The 19,871-nt window shown below is 40.4% G+C and overlaps 1 protein-coding gene across 1 annotated transcript; it reads right to left on the bottom strand.

The window, feature by feature from the left end:
* Nucleotides 1–1,718: 1,718 nt before the first annotated feature.
* cfap298 (cilia and flagella associated protein 298) lies at nt 1,719–16,421 on the bottom strand. Its single transcript, XM_043685780.1, has 8 exons — nt 16,307–16,421; nt 14,113–14,253; nt 12,273–12,440; nt 10,633–10,700; nt 7,618–7,776; nt 7,186–7,317; nt 3,651–3,746; nt 1,719–2,166 (listed from the first exon to the last, which is right to left on the bottom strand). The coding sequence occupies exons 2-8, from the start codon at nt 14,249–14,251 to the stop codon at nt 2,053–2,055; spliced, it is 876 nt and encodes a 291-aa protein (XP_043541715.1). The 5' UTR covers nt 14,252–14,253; nt 16,307–16,421; the 3' UTR covers nt 1,719–2,052.
* Between the last annotated feature and the right edge of the window lie 3,450 nt (nt 16,422–19,871).

Raw genomic sequence — 19,871 nt, 5'->3', positions numbered from 1 at the left:
TCCTGACACTTCATCAGGTGCGACATTCTTTCTCCCTCTCCAGACAGCCATTGTGTCTGCTTGGTTATAACAGTCCTCTTTCAAAAAATGCTTTAATTAAAATTACCATAAGTGAGCCAGAGTTACAAGCTGCATGACAAGCAAATTGTGGGAAAATGCCCACTTTTGCAGGAAGAATAAAGAAGCATGTTTTCTGAATGGATTGCTCAGACCATTGAGTACAGGAGTTGGGACATCATGTTGCCGTTGTACAGGACATTGGTGAGATCACTTCTGGACTACTGTGTTCTGTGGAGTACAGTTCTAGTCACCCCATTATAGGAACTTAGTATTAAATTGGAGGTGTAGAAAAGATACACATTACTGGGACTGGAGGGTTTGAGTTATAAGGTAAAAAGAATGACTGCAGATGCTAGAAACCAGATTCTGGATTAGTGATGCTAGAAGAGCACAGCAGTTCAGGCAAAATCCGAGAAGCAGTAAAATTGACGTTTTGGGCAAAAGCCCTTCATCAGGAATAAAGGCAGAGAGCCTGAAGGGAGGAGAGTTAAGCTAGAGGAGGGTGGGGGTGGGGAGAAAGTAGCATAGAGTACAATAGGTGAGGGAGCAGCGGTGAAGGAGGCCCAGGACCTCCATGTCCTCGGCAGAGTGGGAGGGGGAGTTGAAATGTTGGCGGTGTGGTTGATTGGTGCAGTTGTCCCGGAGATGTTCCCTAAAGCGCTCTGCTAGGAGGCGTCCCGTCTCCCCAATGTAGAGGAGACCTGTAGTTTGGGAAACCTGATCGGCACGGACAGGTTGACATGAAGGGTTTGTTTTCGTGCTGTATGACTCTTATTTAATCTTTATAGCACAGCTCCCCCTTCTGTTTAAACTTTGCTAAACTCTTGAGCATAGCAAAGAGCAATATTTTTGTGACACATACTTCATTGTACAGCAGTTCCATCTTGCAAAATCGAAGCATAAGTCCTTTGACTGTACAGTCAATGACAAAAGGAACAGCACCCACCACATTCTACACTAACATCTTACCACAATGCTTTTGTAGTGTTTCAAGCCCAAACATGGTCATTTGATACTGGATCTGGGGTACTTACACTATGGTGTGTGTAAGCATAGCAAACAAGTACAGCTCTTCAAAAATATTGAAGAACCCTCACAGAGTCTCTAAATCAGGAAATGTAAACCAGGAACTGTAATTTTGATTTCAGGTACAGAACGTGAAATAACAATTGGGATTGAGAGGAAAAAAATGACAGTAAAGTTTTTAAAAGTCTCCAATGCTAATAAAATGCAGTTTGAAGGAATGAGAATCACTATTTGTAAACTTAAATTTTCTAGGCTAGAGTGATTTTCTGACAGCAACTAGGATTGAAGGAAATTTAAAAATTTACTGGCACCTGAATACACCAGCACTAAATATTTCTGGGTGTTTAGTGCAAACTGTGCAACTTATGAAAGATTCTAAAGTTTGGCACTGAAATTAAATTTCACTATATGGTAATAGCATAGCCTAGGAGCAGTACTTTTACTTGCACTGTAACTTCTGGATTTCCACATTTGTGCAAAGACTGGAAACTAATCTTCAAATTACATGATAACAACATCGAGCACCAAGAGTCCCAGCATATTGTGAATGCAAAATCTGAGCATATTTGCCTAATTGCATGAATCCCGTGATGAATCATGTGGAAAATAGGACAACATAAACATCACACAACTTGGAAAATAAATATTTATTTAACATTTGTACAAATAGTATTCTAACTTCTAAACACAAAATGTAATGTTGGGCGACAGATCTTCTTTTGCCACATATCATTCACAGTCATTAAAATGCTACAGGCTATCAAAACTTTTCTATTTGTTTCAGAAGTTGAACAATTAATATAAAAACAAGCCTGAAATCATAAAGCAGAGGCAATTTCACTGGGCAACTGATGATTCTTTACTTAATGTTATGTTTGCCAAAGTACTTTATAATAGAAGGTACAGTGTTCTTGTGTAATGTTAAGGATAGAAATCTAAAAAATATGTACCAGGAATTGTGTATCATTATTTTCTGGGGCCCCATTTTATGTCCTTCACACCCTGAAACTGCCTTTTTAGAGCATGCCTGTCCGACCAATCTGAGTCAAGATACGATTCGTCATCATTTTCATCAAGTTTCTGAGAAAGGAATAACAAAGCAAGGTTAGCATTTTACCCAAAAGCAAGCGCATTGTTAAATGTTTATTTCTAACCAACAGAAAATTATTTCTGAAATGTTGAATAAAAATGCAGAAGCATTTATGAGTTGTTAAATGGCTAAATGTAAACCTAACTCTTTGTTAAGAAGGAGATGCACTAAAGTTTATTACCTTCAAAATTATTACCTTCAAAATAAGTAAATTTTGGAACTGGGAGTCTTCTTTGATTTCTTTAAGGAATTTTTAGGTTTGTAGATTATATTTGACAATTCTAGAATGCTCATGAAATATGTGATTGAAATTTCATGACATTAACAAGTATAGACAGGATGGTTAAAAGATAAAATATTTCCAATGTTTGGGGATTCTACAACTAGCGGCATAGTCTGAGAATTAGGGCCAGATCATTCAGGAGAGATATTACTAAGCACTTCTACACACAAAGGATGATAGATGTTTGGAACACTCTTCCATAATTGGCAGTGGATGTAGGTTCAATTGTTAATTTTAAATCTGAGATAAACTTTTGTTAAGCAAAAGTACTAAAGGGTATGGGCCAAAGGCAGATATATGGATTACAATTAGGAAGAATAGAAGCCAAGTGTAATTGTACTGCCTTATCAATATCCACAATCTGAGATACTAAAGGTAAACATTATGGTCCCATAACTGCTGTGAGCCAACTCGGTGCAGATCAGTACAGAAGCCTTCACTGTCCTCACATCTGTGGTTAGGCATGGTGCATTTTGCCATTAGGAAGGGGTGAATGATTACACCTTTTCAGCGATATTTTAGAGAAAGCTTGTTCAATAACAATGGTATCTTAAAACATTCTTTAGTAAAAGCCTCTATTTAAAAATTGATCATAAACTCTAATTCTATTTGGACACAAGAACTGCCAGCATCTGAGAGGTGTAATTATGTTTCTGTGCACATAAACAGATTTTCTACATTAACCTGTTGAAAGCTCTGTTCAGCTGACTAGATGGTGAGCTTGGCATTGAGTGATACTAACACCAAGGTTCAATCCCTGTGTCAGCTGTAGCAGCTCAAGCAGGTTTGTGTCACACTTGATGTGCAGTGATGCTCCTTAAACTATAAAATCAATAGTTCTCTCCTATAGAGAGTGATGCCCAAGGTTCGACATGGATAACTATCTATTATGTGACTGTACTTGATCAAGATCATAAAGAAACAACATTGTATTAGAGGTCAAAAGTCAGTAAAGAATCATTAATATTGCCAGGACAATATGAATTATAAGCTTGTTAGTTATATGGAGGCATTTATTTCTTTTGAATTATACATTTCCTTTTCCACACGAAGATATGGACATTGTGGGCTTAGGTCAAAGTGTTTTCATGTAACTTAATGTCTTTTGAAATCTTATTTTCCAGAGTTGAATCTAAATCTGCACATTACATAAATAATAATATTTCAAGAAAATTAGGTAAATTTTTGTACCTTGAGTTCTTCTTGTCGTTTGTAATAGTACATCATCATTTTCTTCTGTTCATCCTCACTGACAATTGGCTCTCTCGCTGGAGCTCCCTGACCTCGCTGTGAATAAAAACCAATCCACAAAGTTTTAACTGCACTTACTAAAGTTGAATGAAGCTAAACATCAGACAACACCAGGTTATAGTCCAACAGGTTTATTTGGAAGCACTAGCTTTTTAAGCGCTGATCCTTCATCAGGTAGCTGTGGAGCAGGATCATAATACACAGAATTTATAGCAAAAGATTGCAGTGTCATGCAATTGAAACAATATATTGAATAAGCCTAGATTGCTGTTAAGTCTTTTATCTTTTAGAATAGGTTGCAAGTTTCAATTCATTAATATGTAAATCCCAGAATTACTTTTAAGTCACATTCTCGAGATAACAAAGTTTTATTAAAAAAAAAGACATCTCTGCTCAGGCAATGCATTAAAGGTGTGAGATCAGAGTTTGTCTGTATCCCAATCTTGAGTCAGACTGGTTCTATTTCCAAAGTAGGAATGTATAAGATGTTACACGGCTTGACTGCCTGCAGATTGTGTGCTTTTTGAGCAAAATAGAATGTATCTGCAAATACAATTCTGCAAATGCAAATTCACCCATAAACTGATATATGTGTGTGCGGGTATGCATGAGAGAGTGAGTGTGTGCATGTGAGTGCGTGCATGTGAGTGCATGTGAGAGTGTGTGTTTGTATGTGTGCGTGCTTGATAGAGTGTGTGCATGAGTGTGACAAAGTATAAGCCTCAGAGAGTCTGTGGGCATGGGTGTGTGGGAAGTGTACGTGTTTGACAGAGAGCATGAGTGAGTGTGAGACAGTGAGTGAGAATGTATGTGTGTATACACACACTGTGGTGGGTCACCTGTAGAATGACATGAACCCAAGGTTCTGGTTGAGACCATTCTCATGGGTACCCAACTTGGATATCACCCTCTGCTCAGCGACACTGCGTTGTTGCGTATCCCAAAGTCCGTCTTAGAGGATGGTCACCCGAAGATCTGAGGCCGAATATCCGTGACCGTTGAAGTGTTCCCCAAATGTCTGGCGATTGCTGCGCAGTGTCTATTAATCTGTTGTCATAGTGTCTGCTTGGTCTTGCCAATGTACCATGCCTCAGGACATCCTTGCCTGCAGCGTATGGGATAGACAACGTTGGCCGACTCACACGAGTATCTGTCGCATACATGGTGGGTGGTGTCCTCACGTGTAATGGTGGTATCCATGTCGACACTCTGACATGTCTTGCAGTGGTTGCCATGATAGGGTTGTATGGTGTTATGGTTGATGTTGTCCTGAAGGCTGGGCAGTTTGCCGTGAATATTGATCTGGTTAAGGTTTGACGGTTGTTTAGAGGTGGAGGCATGGGGAAGGTCTTGGTGAGGTGCTCATCCTCATCAATAGTGTGTTGCAGGTTGCGAAGAACATGGCGTAGTTTCTCTGCTCCCGGGAAGTACTGGACAACGAAGGTTACCCTATCGGTCGCATCCCGTGTCTGTCTCTTGAGGAGGTCATTATGGTTTCTCGCTGTGGCACGTCAGAACTGGCGCTCGATGAGTTGAGCATTGTACTCTGTTCTTATGAGGGCAGCCTTGAGCACCTTCAGGTGTCTGTCACATTCCTCCTCATCTGAGCAGATCCTGTGTATAGGTAAGGCTTGTCCGTAGGGGATGGCTGTTTTAATATGTTTAGGGTGAAAGCTCGAGAAGTGCAGCATCATGCCGTTATCCGTGGGTTTGCAGTAGATTGAGGTACTGAGTTGCCCGTCCTTGTTGGAGCTGCATGTGTCCAAAAATGAGACAGACACTAAAGAATGGTCCATGGTAAGACGGATGGTGGTTTGAAACTTGTTTATATCACTGTGTATTTGTTTCAGTGACTCCTTGCCCTGGGTCCAGAGGAAGAAAATGTGATCAATATATGTGGTGTACAGTATTGGTTGGAGTTCCTGTGCAGCAAAGAAGTCTTGCTCAAACTTGTGCATGAAAATGTTGACATATTAGGGTGCAGTGGGTTTCAAGAAGCCCTTGAGACAGCCAGAGATTCTCACACAGGATCCCATTGCCTGACACGACGGGACGACCAGCTGTGTTGGCTTTGTGTATCGTCAGAAGACATTAGAAGTCCCCTATGTGAGAAGTATATGGGATGAGAGCGTGTAGCTTACTCTGAAGGACTGGATCAAAAGTCCTGATCAATGATTTTAGCTCACGGATATGCTCTTTGGTCGGATTGGCCGGTAGCTGTCTGTAGTGTTCTGGGTTGTTCAGTTGTCCTTGTAGCCTGAATGACAACGGCTCCTTCTTTATCTGCTGGTTTGATGACCATGTCGTCGACCGACTTGACACTTGATATTTTTTTACAAACCCACCGACTCCCACAGCTACCTGGATTACACCTCTTCCCACCCTACCTCCTGCAAAAATGCTATCCCGTATTCCCAATTCCTCCGCCTCCACCGTATCTGCTCCCAGGAGGACCAGTTCCACCACAGAACACACCAGATGGCCTCCTTCTTTAGGGATGGCAATTTCCCTTCCCACGTGATTGAAGATGCCCTCCAATGCGTCTCATCCACATCCTGCACTCTGCCCTCAAATTCCACCCCTCCTCCCTCACCACCCGACGCCTGGAGGAAGAACGCCTCATCTTCCGACTCGGAACACTTCAACCCCAGGGCATCAATGTGGACTTCACCAGTTTCCTCATTTCCCCTCGCCCTACCTTACCCCGGTTCCAACCTTCCAGCTCTGCACTGTCCTCCCTGCCAATTTCGCTTCCCACCTATCCACTCCACCCTCCCCTCTGACCTATCACCTCCATCCCCACCCCCATTCACCTATTGTACTCTTTGCTACCTTCTCCCCAGTACACACACAACCCCCCAGATTTTGCCTGAAACGTCGATTTTCCGGCTCCTCGTATGCTGCCTGACCTGCTGTGCGTTTCCAGCACCACTCTGATCTAAACTCTGGTTTCCACCATCTGCAGTCCTCACTTTTGCTTAGCACCTTTTTAAAGGTAACCAAGGTAACCGATACTGACCTAGGCAGCAATACCCACACTCCACGAATGAATTAAAAAAAAAATAGAATTGTTGTAAAAACAAAAACTGCTGGAGAACTCAGCAGATCCGGCAACATCTATCGATAGAAAAGCAGAGTTAACGTTTCAAGTCCACTTCTGTTCTAAATAACAGTCATTCGACTTGAAATGTTAACTCTGCTTTCTCTGCATAGATGTTGTCAGTCCTGCTGAGTTTCTCTAGCAATTTCTGTTTGTGATTTTCAGTTCTTTGTTATACGTTAGATTTGGTGGTTTAGATGCTCAGCAGAGGAAACAGTTTATCTGCATTTCTATTTTAAACACCTCCATTATATCACTACTCAAACTTCCAAAGGCAAAGGAAAACCAAAACAAGTTTAGACTGCATATCCTAAATCTAACTCTTTCAATCCTTGTCTGGACAGGTATGAAACATTGTTTTAACCATGGACTTACTTTTTGTATCTTTACAATGATTTTAGTTTTCTCGTTTTTGCCTATATAGTCTGAAAGTTTCTTGCTTCTCTGCAACTCTTTTCCTGCCCACCACAGCTGAGCCTCGGCCTCCTCAGTCACCAATTTCCCAGCCTGCAAAATAACATCAAAGAATTAAAGAGTTGCTCACCCACATTTTACTGAATCGGTAAGGAAAATACAACTTTATTCATTCTCATGGATCCAAAGCAAGTTCAATGGTGACAAAAACAGAAGTTGCTGGAAAAGCTCAGCAGGTCTGTCAGCATCCGTGACAAGAAATCAGAGGTAATGTTTCAGGTGATGGTGATCCTTCCTCAGAGCCTACAGTGATGAACTGAGTAATTGATATGGATTAACCTGAATTGCAACGATTGTTGGATTCCATTGTTAATCGTGTTGTTTTCTACTTACTTGTAATCCTGAAAGTTCTTCTTTCCCTTCAAATTCTTCTCGGATTGGATCATGTGGTGGCAGCCCCATGGGATAAACAATCATAACAGCTCCTCGCAACTGGTCAAGTGCATCCTTCACCATCTCCATTGTTACACATACATTGGCCTGAACTTGTTTCTAAAAATACAAAGGGAGAGCTCTTGACTTACTTATCGCATTTCTTGTTAAGAATTTTTCACTAAACATTACCATTATAAAAACAGATAAGCAAGAATCAAGCTTCCAAATAAAGAATCATTGTTAATCTTACAACACCCTATATTTCCATGAGTTGTCAGGCTTGGATTATGTACTTAATAAAGTAGTTTAACTCCAGGCAATCACCAGAGCAACTCTAAAACTTACTAAACTAATTCAACAGATAAAGAAGAAATGAAAACGTATGGTCTTTATTATTGATTGCTGACTGAAATGGGAAAAGGACTATTTTAATAACCAATGATTGCTGGAGGACTGCTGCACTTTTTAAATGCAAGTAACCTGACACTTGTTGCAAGTTCTGTTTAGACAGCTGCTTGTTTAAGTTGGTTTGCAGACAAACTGGAGCCAAAGAGGGTGTATAATGGAGCTTCGGCTAACAACAAGCAGCTGGTGCTCTGTGGGCTAGTTATTAATGAAAAAGGCATTCCACCTGCCAACAACTACGTGACTGACTCCAGTCAAGCAAACCAGCTTAGGGGCAGGAATGTTGTGCAAAAACCATCAAATGTCTGGAGAAGAAACTGTTTTCCTCTGGAGTAAAAATCATGTCAAGCCTGAAGATTACCAGTTTCCCCTTCCCAGCTTCTGTAGGCTGTGACTTTCAATTGGTAAGTCAAAGAACTTCATCAGTGTGAGCCAGTCACCCAGTGTCACCTACAAACAAGTGAAAGTATCTGGAGAAGGAATATTGAAGAGCAGCAGCCTGATCAGAAAGAAAATATCATCTCAACAAACTTAATTAATAAAGACCACTTCCCCTCATAAAGGGCATTTTTTTTGCCTCTTACCTGTGATTGTCTGTGTGCAAGAGGTTAGAGTTTTAATTAGTGAGGTTACATGTTGATGACTCTTAACTGTTTCCCTGTAGTTAGAATCTGTTTATTTTTAATAAATAATTATCCTCATTTAATATAGAAATTGGATCTATTCTATCTAACTGGATCTAAGAGACAGATAAATTGGAAAATTAATATACTTTTAAATTTTTTTAAACTTTTATGACGACTCCAGGAATAGCAAAACTTGATTTTTGGTGTGCTACTCCAGTGTCACACAGACATACAGCACAGAAACAGACCCTTCAGTCCAACTCGCTCATGCCAACCAGATGTGCTAAATCAATCTACTCCCATTTGCCAGCAAATGGCCAATATCTCTCTAAACTCTTCTGAGCCATATACCCATCTAGATGCTTTTTTGAGTGTTGTAATTGTACCAGCTTCCACCACTTCCTCTGGCAGCTCATTCCATGCACATACCTATTTGTGAAGAAGTTGCTTCTTGGGTCCCTTTTCAATCTTTTCCCTCACCTCAAACCCATGCCCTCTAGTTTTGAACTTTCCTATTCTGGGGAAAAGACCTTGGCTCTTCACCCTATTCATACCCCTCATGCTTTTATAAACTTTCCCTCAGCATCCACGGAAAATAGCCCCGCCCTACTCAGTCTCTCCCTTTAGCTCAAACTCTCCAATCCCAGCAATATCCTTGTAAATCTTTTCTGGATCCTTTCAAGTTTAACAATATCTTTCCTAAAGCAATGAGACCAGAATTGAAGAGTATACCAAAAGTGGCCTAACCAATGTCCTGTATACCTGCAACTCCCATAAAATGAGAGAAGAAATTGCTGAAAGATTCCTGCTCCAGTCAACGGATGAAAAGATTTTAAATGAAGTGGTACTAGAAGAATATTCTGAAGATTGATAGCCAAGTAAACAATGAGGCAATTTTTGTTAGACTTTTGTTAGCATTCAGCCTCCTTACTTCTATGGTTCACAATATATTAAATGAATGCAAGCAATATTATGTTGCTATTAGTGATACCTAGAACAAGGGATCAATTGAATCTGAATCAGAGATACCTTTTGAACTCTGAAGAACAATAAAAACTCAAGCTTCTTTATACACTTTATTTTGCCCACATTAATACATTCTATGTAAATTACCTACTGTTTTTTTAAAAAACATTACCCGAAGGTCCATCACACACAACTCATTATGGTCCTCTATGTCTTTGCACAAAAAAAACTAAAAGACATGCTGCGCACTCCTGTCTCAATTCTTCAAAAAAAACCTATTTATATTGAAAAGTCTATTGTTTCATAATTTGAAAAAGTTCAAAGATTAACTTCACAAAATGTTAAAGGATCAATTCTCTAAGATATCGAACAAGATTAAAATAACCAATAGATTCCAGCAAATAGGAGTTTTCTCATTTCATACTTTATTGCCATCAATGCTTCAACACATCTTAAAATTAATGATACATTGGTTTAGTCACAAAAATAATTGGAATGATAAAGCATTTGTGTGGTACTCCATTCATGCTCCACTGGAATGCCAACGTTGATTTACAGTCAAGTTCTAGGGTGGGATTTGAACCCAGGATCGAATGATCAGTGGCAACAATATTATACATTAAGCTGCAGCTGACAAGCAAAACTAAACAATGCAAACTTTTTTAACTTCCTTATTCCTAATATCAGTGCTGACTTCTTTTAAATGAAATGTTAAATCGAGGTCTGACCTGCTCTCCTAAGTGGTGTTAAATGATCCTAAGAGACATTTGAGAATAGGAGTTCTTCTGGTGCCTTGGTAAATTACTACCCCTCAAACACTTATCCAATCATTTTTTTCATTTCTGTTTTGGGACCTTGCTGGGCCTAAAATTAGCTGCTCTACTCCCCTACAACAGAATAGTGATTACACCTCAATTTTTGGTTGTCCGGGAAAAGCATAATAAAATAAAATGTTTTTTTCTCTCTTTTCTAGTACCTTTGAAATCAATGCTTTAGCTTCTTCTACCGTTCTTTTCAAGACGTTTTTCATTGATTCATTGGGAGCTGAAATACAGAATAGAAAGCTTAGCAGGTACATTTTCAAACTAATTTCACATCACTTTGCATAATTCTTCATCCTTAAGAAAGCACTTCAATTCCACTACCATATAGTATATATCAGCTTGACAATCAAGCAGTGCTGAAAAAGAATTTGCTATTAGTGACTTTTGAGATTTGTAGCTCAGGTTGATGATACGTATGTAAGTTATTTCGCTGAGCTTGAAGGTTTGTTTTCAGATGTTTCATTACCATACTCGGTAACATCATCAATGAAAATCTCTGGTAAAGTGCTGGTGGTATGTCTTGCCTCTCTATTTATAGGTCTTGGCTTCATAAGGTGGGTGATGTCATTTCCAGTTCTTTTTTTCTCAGGGGAAGATAGATAGGGTCTAAATCGATGTGTTTATTGATGGAGATCTGGTTAGAATGCCATGTCTCTAAGAACTCTCGTGCATGTCTTTGTTTCGCCTGTCCTAGAATGTGTGTGTTATCCCAGTCAAAGAGGTGCTCTTCTTTGTCCGTATGGATAGAAACCAGTGATTGTGGGTCGTGTCTTTTGGTGGCCAGTTGGTGTTCATGTGTCCTGGTGGCAGGTTTCCTGTTAGTTTGTCTGATGTAGTGTTTTTTACGGAGCTGCATCAAGACATTATTTCAATGAGCTGCATCACACTGCAGCACCCAAGAACTACAACAAGCAGAAGAAAAATATCTATACAACGTTTTCAAGAAAAATGGGTACCCAAAATAGACAATTCGCCGATTCCTCAGAAACAAACCCAAACGCAACGCAGACACAATGCAACCAAGAACTATTGCCACATTACTTTACATCTAAGACATATCAGAAATGACTTCCAGGCTACTCAGACCCCTTGGCACCATGGTAGCCCACAAACCTCTCAACACACTTAACAGTGACTAATGAACCTAAAGGATCCATTAGATACCACCAGCAAAACTAACATCATTTACAAAATGCCATGCAAGAACTGTAAAAAACACTACATTGGACAAAAGACACGACGCACTATCACTAGTTTCTACACATACAGACAAAGAAGGTCACCACTTTGACTGGGACAACACACACACACCCTAGGACAGGTGAAACAATGACACACATGAGAATCTTAGAGACATGGCGTTCTAACCAGAATTCCATCAATAAACCCATCAATTTAGACTCTATCTACCTTCCCCTAAGAAAAAACAAAATCGGAAATTACATCACCCACCCTAAGAAACCAAGACCTATAAATAGAGAGGCAGGACATACCACTCGCGCTTCACCAGAGACTCATTGATGATGTTACCATGTATGGTTGCAAAACATCTGAAAACAAACCTTCAAGCTCAGCAAGCTAACTTACAAACTGAGAATTTGCTATTTTCCATTCATTCTGGATCTAGAAATTGTAACATTTACTTAAAACAAGAATATTGTGTATGATTGCTTATTTGCAGTTATTCCATCTTTTCTATTTGTAAAGAGTCTTCTCAGCCTCAGTTTAACATATGCAATAGCAAAAGCTTCCAAAAGTTGTATTCGGGTGCTAAAAGACCAGGCTTTCTTACCACGTCCATTTCTCCGTCCAATTTCGTCCTTTTTAAATTCAAACCCTCCACTTGGTATACATTTTTCTGCCCACTCATCCTTTAGTTTCAGTTCCTCTATTTGCTCATCTGTCAATCCTTGCATATTAATAGGGAGAAAGATACCATGCTCTGCCAGTTCACATATTTCTGCAAAATAAAACATTGTCCAAAAGCTTATAAAAAGAAACTATACTGATTTAAAAGTAACATTAAAAAGGAAATTACTCTTCCCTTGCATAGATGGTGTACTGCTGGTGTCAGATATTGCTTCAAAGTAACACAGACACACTAGGTCAGAAAGTTGTGGGATCAATGTCCAATGAACGGGGGCTACTGTGAAAGCTGCCAATGCAGCAGATTCCAAGGCAAGATAGTTTCTACAAATGTGGTATACCTGGGAGATCCCAGCCAAACTGAGAAGATTCATATGCTGCAGGTAGTTGTTCAGGACCCTTCCTTCTTGTAAATCATGTTGTTAATGTTTGAAGTACAGTTAGCAGCTCATCAGTACCTGATTATATTGGTGAAATGAAGTGTGACGTTGCCTAGCCTTTGTCAAAAGGAGAGTTCTTTACCAACATACCAACATTCATGACAGCACAAAACTGTTCTAGCCCTGGCATGGAGCCACACAAGCATTCAATTTTGGGTGGGGGGGGAGGGGGGTGGGGGTAGGGGTGAACAAAAAAATGTGAGTCTCTGCTACTATGGATACTCACAAAGAGCTTTCCCTTCCACAGGTGCCAATTCTTTCACCCACGATTGATTCACACATACTTGCATATCTGTTTTGTTTTTAAATTGCAAATCAACTTGGGGAATTAAATGATATCCACAGACCACAACTGGTGCAATTTCAAATAACAGGTTATAGCTAATATAGAGTAATTGGAATAGTGAGTAAGTATCAAGTCTTATTGCTTACTGTACTAAACCTGCTTAGAGATCTTTTAGGACGTACTGAGGTAACAAATTGTGCTAAACCAGCATAAGTCTTTTACTACTACTTCCTACAAGACAAGTTAACTCAGCACCAACACAGAAATCAACAGGGATTTTCTGAGTATTTTCTTCAGCTAATCAGAGGGTCGACATGTTATTTGCATTTATTACAAACAAGAAAGTAAGCCACGTGTTGAATACAGCTGTTCAGATTCTACATAAAAGTGATGCCTTAGATTCATCCAGTGCAACAAGACAAGAATTAGAATTAAAGACTTGGATTATAGCATCAGTTCTACTTGGGTGATCAATTTCACACCTCAATATTTATTATCTGAGACAACTCATTTGTGGTCCCCATTAAGTGCAGAACAAAATTATACAGAGCAATAAAGCTCCATTTTTAATTGGCTGTATATGTTGAATTAAATGCTTTCAGAAAGGAGGCAGTAAGGTTCCACAGTTAAGCTTGCACTTTCTTAGGCTGGGAAGGAGATAAAAATAATACATAGGCAATCCACATTGATTGTACTGGAGTGACTGTATGTGTATGCACATTGAATAAGGCAAAGATTGTCTTCAGATGTATAGCTCTTGTGGTAAAACAATCAAGCAATACTCATGCCAAAGGCAAAATGCCAAAAAATGGCTGGTACATGTGGAATTGTATTCAAGCCATGATGGTTCATCAGGAAAAGAAAACAGACAGAAAATAAATTAAACTGTTTGGAACAACAGTCATACATAATTTATAATAATGCTCAAAGAGATTCTTGTGAATACTGCAGCATATGTCAGAGGTATCTGCTGCCCATCAAGACTATTCTTGCTAAATTACCAATACATTTGACAGTTGCAAGAATGATGTGATACGCACCTGCACAGATCCGGTCAATCTTAAGCCTTCCATTGTAAATGGCAGCTACTTGCTTGGTTAGGTCCTCCACTGCAATATCTACTGTAGTATCAAGTAAAAACTGGCTCTCGCTACCTTGCTTGATGTGTAACTGAACCATAGCTGTGGTAAAACAATAATCTTCAGAATTCCAGTTTCATAAATAGCAAAACTGTGAAAATACTTCCTGTTCAATCACGAATTTAATATGCCCTTTACACCATCATTTGGTGTCAAGTATCATCTTCCCCATACCCCATCACCATAACTTTGAAGCAAAGAGGAATTATGAGAACATCACAGAATCCCTACAGTATGGAAAGAGACCATTCGGCCCATTGAAGAGCATCCCACCTATCCCTTCACCCTATCCCTGTAACCCTACATTTACCATGACCAATACATCTAGCCTACATGTCCCTGCACACTATGGCAATCTCTCATGACCAATCCACTTAACTTGCACATCTTTGGACTATGGGAAGAAACTGGAGCACCCAGTATAAACCGACAGACACAGGGAGAACATCCAAACTCCACACAAGACAGTCACCCAAGGCAGCAGTGCTAACCACTGTACCACCACATGCAGTAAATTTTTCCCAACCAATATGCCTTAATTGACTCTGAATTTTGAAACCTTGGGTGAATACATTTGTTAAATGTATTCTGAAGACCACTTGGAAAAGTCTTTGGCTAGGCTGTTGCAGGTTGAATAATGATAAGCCAATCAGGAACCTCCATTGTGATGGATAAAATTGAATACACATGTAAATATAATTAATTGCATCCTGAGTGGCAGGAAATAGACAATGAGGGTTGAGGGTACTTTTGTGACTAGAAGCCTGTCTGTGGGGCCCTTGCTGTTGTTGGTATATATAAATGACAGAAGGGTTGATCAGTAAGTTTATGGATGATACGGAAATTGGAGGAGGTTGTGTAAATAGTGAGGATAAACTTAGATTACAGGAGACATCCATGGCCTGATCATTGACAAATGGACTTCAATCTGGGTAAGTGTGAAATGGTGCACTTGGGCAGGACAAATGAGGGAATGCTTGATGAATGGCAGGACCCTAGGAAGTAGAGGGGATCGGAGGAACTTTGCTGTGCATGTCCACTGCTCCCTAAAGGTAGCAGGACAAATAGATAAAAAAAGTGCTGACGGCGGCATATGGGAATATTTGCATTTATTAGTTGAGACAGAGAGTTTAAGAGCAAGGAAATATATGAAGTGTTGGTTAAGCCACTGCTAGAATATTGTATGCAGTTCTAAGAAGGATATGATTGCACTGGAAGGGGGGAGAGGGGATTTACTAGGATGTTGCCTGATCTGGAGAGTTTTAGTTACTAAGAGAGGTTGGATTGGCTGGGATTGTTTTTCTTGGAACAGAAGAGATTGAGATTATAAAATTGTTAGAGATATAGACAGGGTGAGCAGAAAATTCTCTTGGTGGACAAGTCAAATGACCAGGGATATAGATTTAAGATAATGTGCAGGAGGTTTAAAGGGGCTGTCAGGACAAATATTTGTAGGAATCTAGAACTCACTGTCTGTAAGGGTGGTGGAAGCAGAAAACCTCAAAACAGTTTAGAAGTATTTGAATGTGCATTTGCAATGCCAAGACATATAAGGGTATGGCAAAAGTGAGGACTGCAGATGCTGGAGATTAGGGTCGAGAGCATGGTGCTGGAAAAGCACAGCAGGTCAGGCAGCGGGAAAATCGACGTTTCGGGCAAAAGACCTTCACCAGGAATGGGCTAAGTGCTGGAAAACGGCATTAGAGTATTTAGGTGTTTGTTTTTGACCAGCACCAACACGATGGGCAGAAGGGCATTTATATTACAGACGTGGTAACAGCCTGTAATACACTGCCAGAGGAACAGATAACACAGCAACTTTGAAGAGGCTTCTTGACAGAATTAATATGAATAGCAAAATGTATCTTTTTAGTTTAGAAAGGTATCATGTGAGACTATGGGTTTGATGGGGGAAGGGCCTGTTCCTGTGCTGTACTTTGTTCTGCTGCAGACCTCAGTGACTCTTCAGCAACCAGTAAAGAGGGAAGGAGCTGGCGCTCAGGCGTTTCCATGGTGACAACAACAATGCTGACAACGTGCCGCTCCAACTTGCAGCAGCTACAAACACCTAAATTGATAACAATACCGATCTCACCTCACAAATCAATCTCACTATTCTTCGAGAAACGTCTGTTCGGAAACTTTTCAAATGGAACAGCAATCGCGACAACAAACCACGCTCCGCACCCCGGAAGGACTTGCGGTGAAAGGTCACGTAGATGCGCATGCTCGTTCGTGCCACGCCCCTTGATCCAGGTGTGGCTCCGCAACATCCCGCCTCGTCCCCGACGGACATGGCCCCGCCCATATTCGTTGCCCCAGTTCAGGCCCCGCCCACATACATAGCCCCGCCTCAATCCCCGCCCCTTTCACTGCACCTGCCTTCCCTCTGATCTTTGAGGAATTTCCTCCATTATCATAGCACCAGGGATGGGAGCTGCTGCCTGAAAAAAAACGTGGGCTTTGGGATTAATGTCACAGACATCTCTCAGACATATACTCCGTCACACTCACACACTCACTCTTTCCCTCGCTCCCACACACACACACACACACACACAAGTCTATAGGGTGAATTTGCATTTGCAGATTCATTCTATTTTGTTTAAAAAAGCACACAAGCTATAGGCAGTCAGTTAATGCGACATTTTATCAATTTATATTTTGGAAATAAAACCAGCCTGACTCGAGGATGGGATACTGACAGACTCTAACCTCACCCTGTGAATGCATTGACTGATTCGATGTCACTTTTAAAAAAAATAAAACCTTTTAAGTTGTCTCAGGATTGTGACTTGAAAGAAGTTTGGAGATTTACATGTTAATGAGTCAAAACCTACATTCCCATTCTAAGTGATTAAAGACTTAACAGCAATCTAGGTTTGTCCAATACATTACATCAGTTAGATGACACTGATCTTTAACAAATTCTATGTCCCATGATTGTGCCCCACTAGATACCTGACGAAGGAGCAATACTCCTAAAGCTTGTACTTCCAAATATACCTGTTTAACTATAACCTGGTGTCGTGTGACTTTTAACTTTGTCCACCTCAGTCCAACACTGGTACCTCCATATCAGATCTTTTATCTGAACTAAGGAAAACTGGACATGAATTTAGTTTTCGGTGAAAAAAGGAAAGATAGGAATCGTACAAAACTGTTGTGATCCAAGGCCAAAATACATTGTTACAGGTTCAGCAAATAGAAACCGAAAGAACTGGCTGCTGTAAATCAGAAATAAAAACAGAAGTTGCTGGAACAGCTCATCAGATCTGGCAGCATTTGGGGAGAGAAATCAGAGTTAACGTTTCAGGTCGAGTGAGCCTTCCTTAGTTCAGGGTTAGGTGAAGGTTTGAGGTTTATATAATCATGAAGGGTATAGACAGGGTGGATAGAGACTAGCTTTTTCCTAGAGTGAAGAATTCAATAATGAGAAGTCATGCTTTCAAGGTGAGAGGTGGAAAGTTTAAGGGGGATACACGCGGCATGTACTTCACACAGGGTGGTGGGCGTTTGGAACGCATTGCTGAAACATCGATTTTCCTGCTCCTCTGATGCTGCCTGACCTGCTGTGCTTTTCCAGCACCACTCTAATTTCCAGCATCTGCAGTCCTTGTTTTTACCTTCCTTAGTTCCGATTAACTTGGATTTCTCTCCACAGATGCTATCACACTAGATGTGTCTGGAGGCTTTATCAAAAGCCCTGATGAAGAGCTTTTGCCCAAAACATTCTCCTCGGATGCTGTTTGATTTGCTGTGCTTTTCCAGCACCACTCTAATTTTGACTTTAATCTCCATCATCTGCAGTATCCACTTCCACCTAAGTGCTTTAAATGGCAGAGTGGTGAATAGCTTATGGTTTGAAGACAAAAGCAAGAGAAATAGAGACACCAACTGAAATCTGTGAAGAAAAAGGGATGAAAGAGGGTTAGAGCCTGAAAAGGTGTTGAGTTTAAAAGGCTGTAATGTGCCTATCGAAAGATGAGGAAACTCAGCCTGAACATGGAGGACGGATCCCCCTTAGAAGGCAAGACAGTCGGCAGAACCGCCGCTACTGTTCCTCAACCTTGGAACACTTCAATAAGCCAAGAGTAGATATCACAAAATGGGACAAGATGGAAAATTAAAATGAAAATGAAAATCAATGAGAAAATCTAGTCAGGGCATGCAGATTGAACAAAAGTACTCTGCAAAACACACTCAGAATTTGATTTTGGTCTCCAATTTAGATTAGATCCTGCTGTGAGAATCAAATACAAAATTTAGAAAAATATTTCATCTGGAGGAGTATTGGTGGTGTTAGATAATGGGAAAGGTGGGAATAAAACATTTGTGATACTCCAGCTCCTCCATAGAAAAGTGTGTGGGAATGGGAGGGAGGGTTAGAATTATTAAAGAGTGCTACCATTGGACCTAGAGTCAACATGTGGAATTTTGTGAAATGTGGTAGAGTTTACTTCATGACTATCCAACTAGTTTTCCGGCCAAGAGATTATTCCTTAAAGTTTATGTCAATTCTTACTAGCTTTTTGATTAGATTAGATTACATTACAGTGTGGAAACAGGCCCTTCGGCCCAACAAGTCCACACCGACTCGCCGAAGCGCAACCCACCCATATCCCTACATTTACCCCTATACCTAACACTACGGGCAATTTAGCATGGCCAATTCACCTGACCTGCACATCTTTGGAATGTGGGAGGAAACTGGAGCACCCGGAGGAAACCCACGCAGACAAGGGGAGAATGTGCAAACTCCACACAGTCAGTCGCCTGAGGCGGGAATTGAACCCGGGTCTCTGGCACCGTGAGGCAACAGTGCTAACCACTGTGCCACCGTGCCGCTTACTATTGTATAGATATTTCTAGAAAGATACTGTACAGAGAGCTTTTTATTTTTTGGTGGTAGTGAGGGGAGGGGGGAAAGTTGTGCATGTATAACCAAAATCCAGCATACAAGTTTATCACATAATAAAGACGACAAATGATAATTTGGCATTAATTTGAAACGGTAATGATCTACAAAATGGGGAAGTCTTGCTAAAACTATACAAGACACTAGTTTAATCAAAGCTAGAATACTGTGAACAGTTTCAATCCCTTATCCAAGAAAATAATGTACTGTATTTGGAGACGGTCCAGTGGAGGTTTACTTTATTGATGTGGGTATAGAGAGATTTTCTTACAAGAGCAGCTTGGGTCTGTACTCTTTGGTGTGTAGACAAATGAGAGGGAATCTTGTTGAAAGAGGGTCAAATCAGAGTAGATAGGAACAGTTTGTTTGTCTTCCCACATGGGAGAGTCTCAGACTTGAAGGCATAATCTCAGAATAAGGGATTGCCCATTTAAGACAGAGATGAGGCATTTATCGAGTCATACAGCATGGAAACAGACCCACTGATCCCAACAAGTTCATACTGACCATATTGCCATACTAACTTAGTCCCACTTGTCTGCGTTTGGCTCATATCCCTCCAAACCTTTCCTATTTATGAACTTATCCAAATGTCTTTTCAACATTGTAACTGCATTCACCATTTCCTCTGGCAGTTCATTCCATAGACTAAGCACTCTGTATAAAATAGTTGCCCCTCTTATTCATTTTAAATCTTTCTCCTCTCACCATAAAAATGTCGCCTCGTCTTGAAATCCCACAC

The sequence above is a fragment of the Chiloscyllium plagiosum genome, unplaced genomic scaffold, assembly GCF_004010195.1.
Source record: "Chiloscyllium plagiosum isolate BGI_BamShark_2017 unplaced genomic scaffold, ASM401019v2 scaf_13010, whole genome shotgun sequence".
NCBI classification, from domain to species: domain Eukaryota; kingdom Metazoa; phylum Chordata; class Chondrichthyes; order Orectolobiformes; family Hemiscylliidae; genus Chiloscyllium; species Chiloscyllium plagiosum.
The sequence above is the reverse complement of the archived record's forward strand: the minus strand, read 5'-3'. Positions and strand labels throughout refer to the sequence as shown.

Excerpts from the sequence above, each read along its gene's own strand:
- cfap298 (XM_043685780.1), bottom strand. The coding sequence starts at position 14,251 with ATGGTTCAGTTACACATCAAGCAAGGTAGCGAGAGCCAGTTTTTACTT. Across the intron at positions 10,701-12,272 it reads TGGACGGAGAAATGGACGTG|CTCCCAATGAATCAATGAAA; the intron begins GTAAGAAAGCCT and ends TCTGTATTTCAG. Across the intron at positions 7,777-10,632 it reads CTAAAGCATTGATTTCAAAG|AAACAAGTTCAGGCCAATGT; the intron begins GTACTAGAAAAG and ends TTGTATTTTTAG.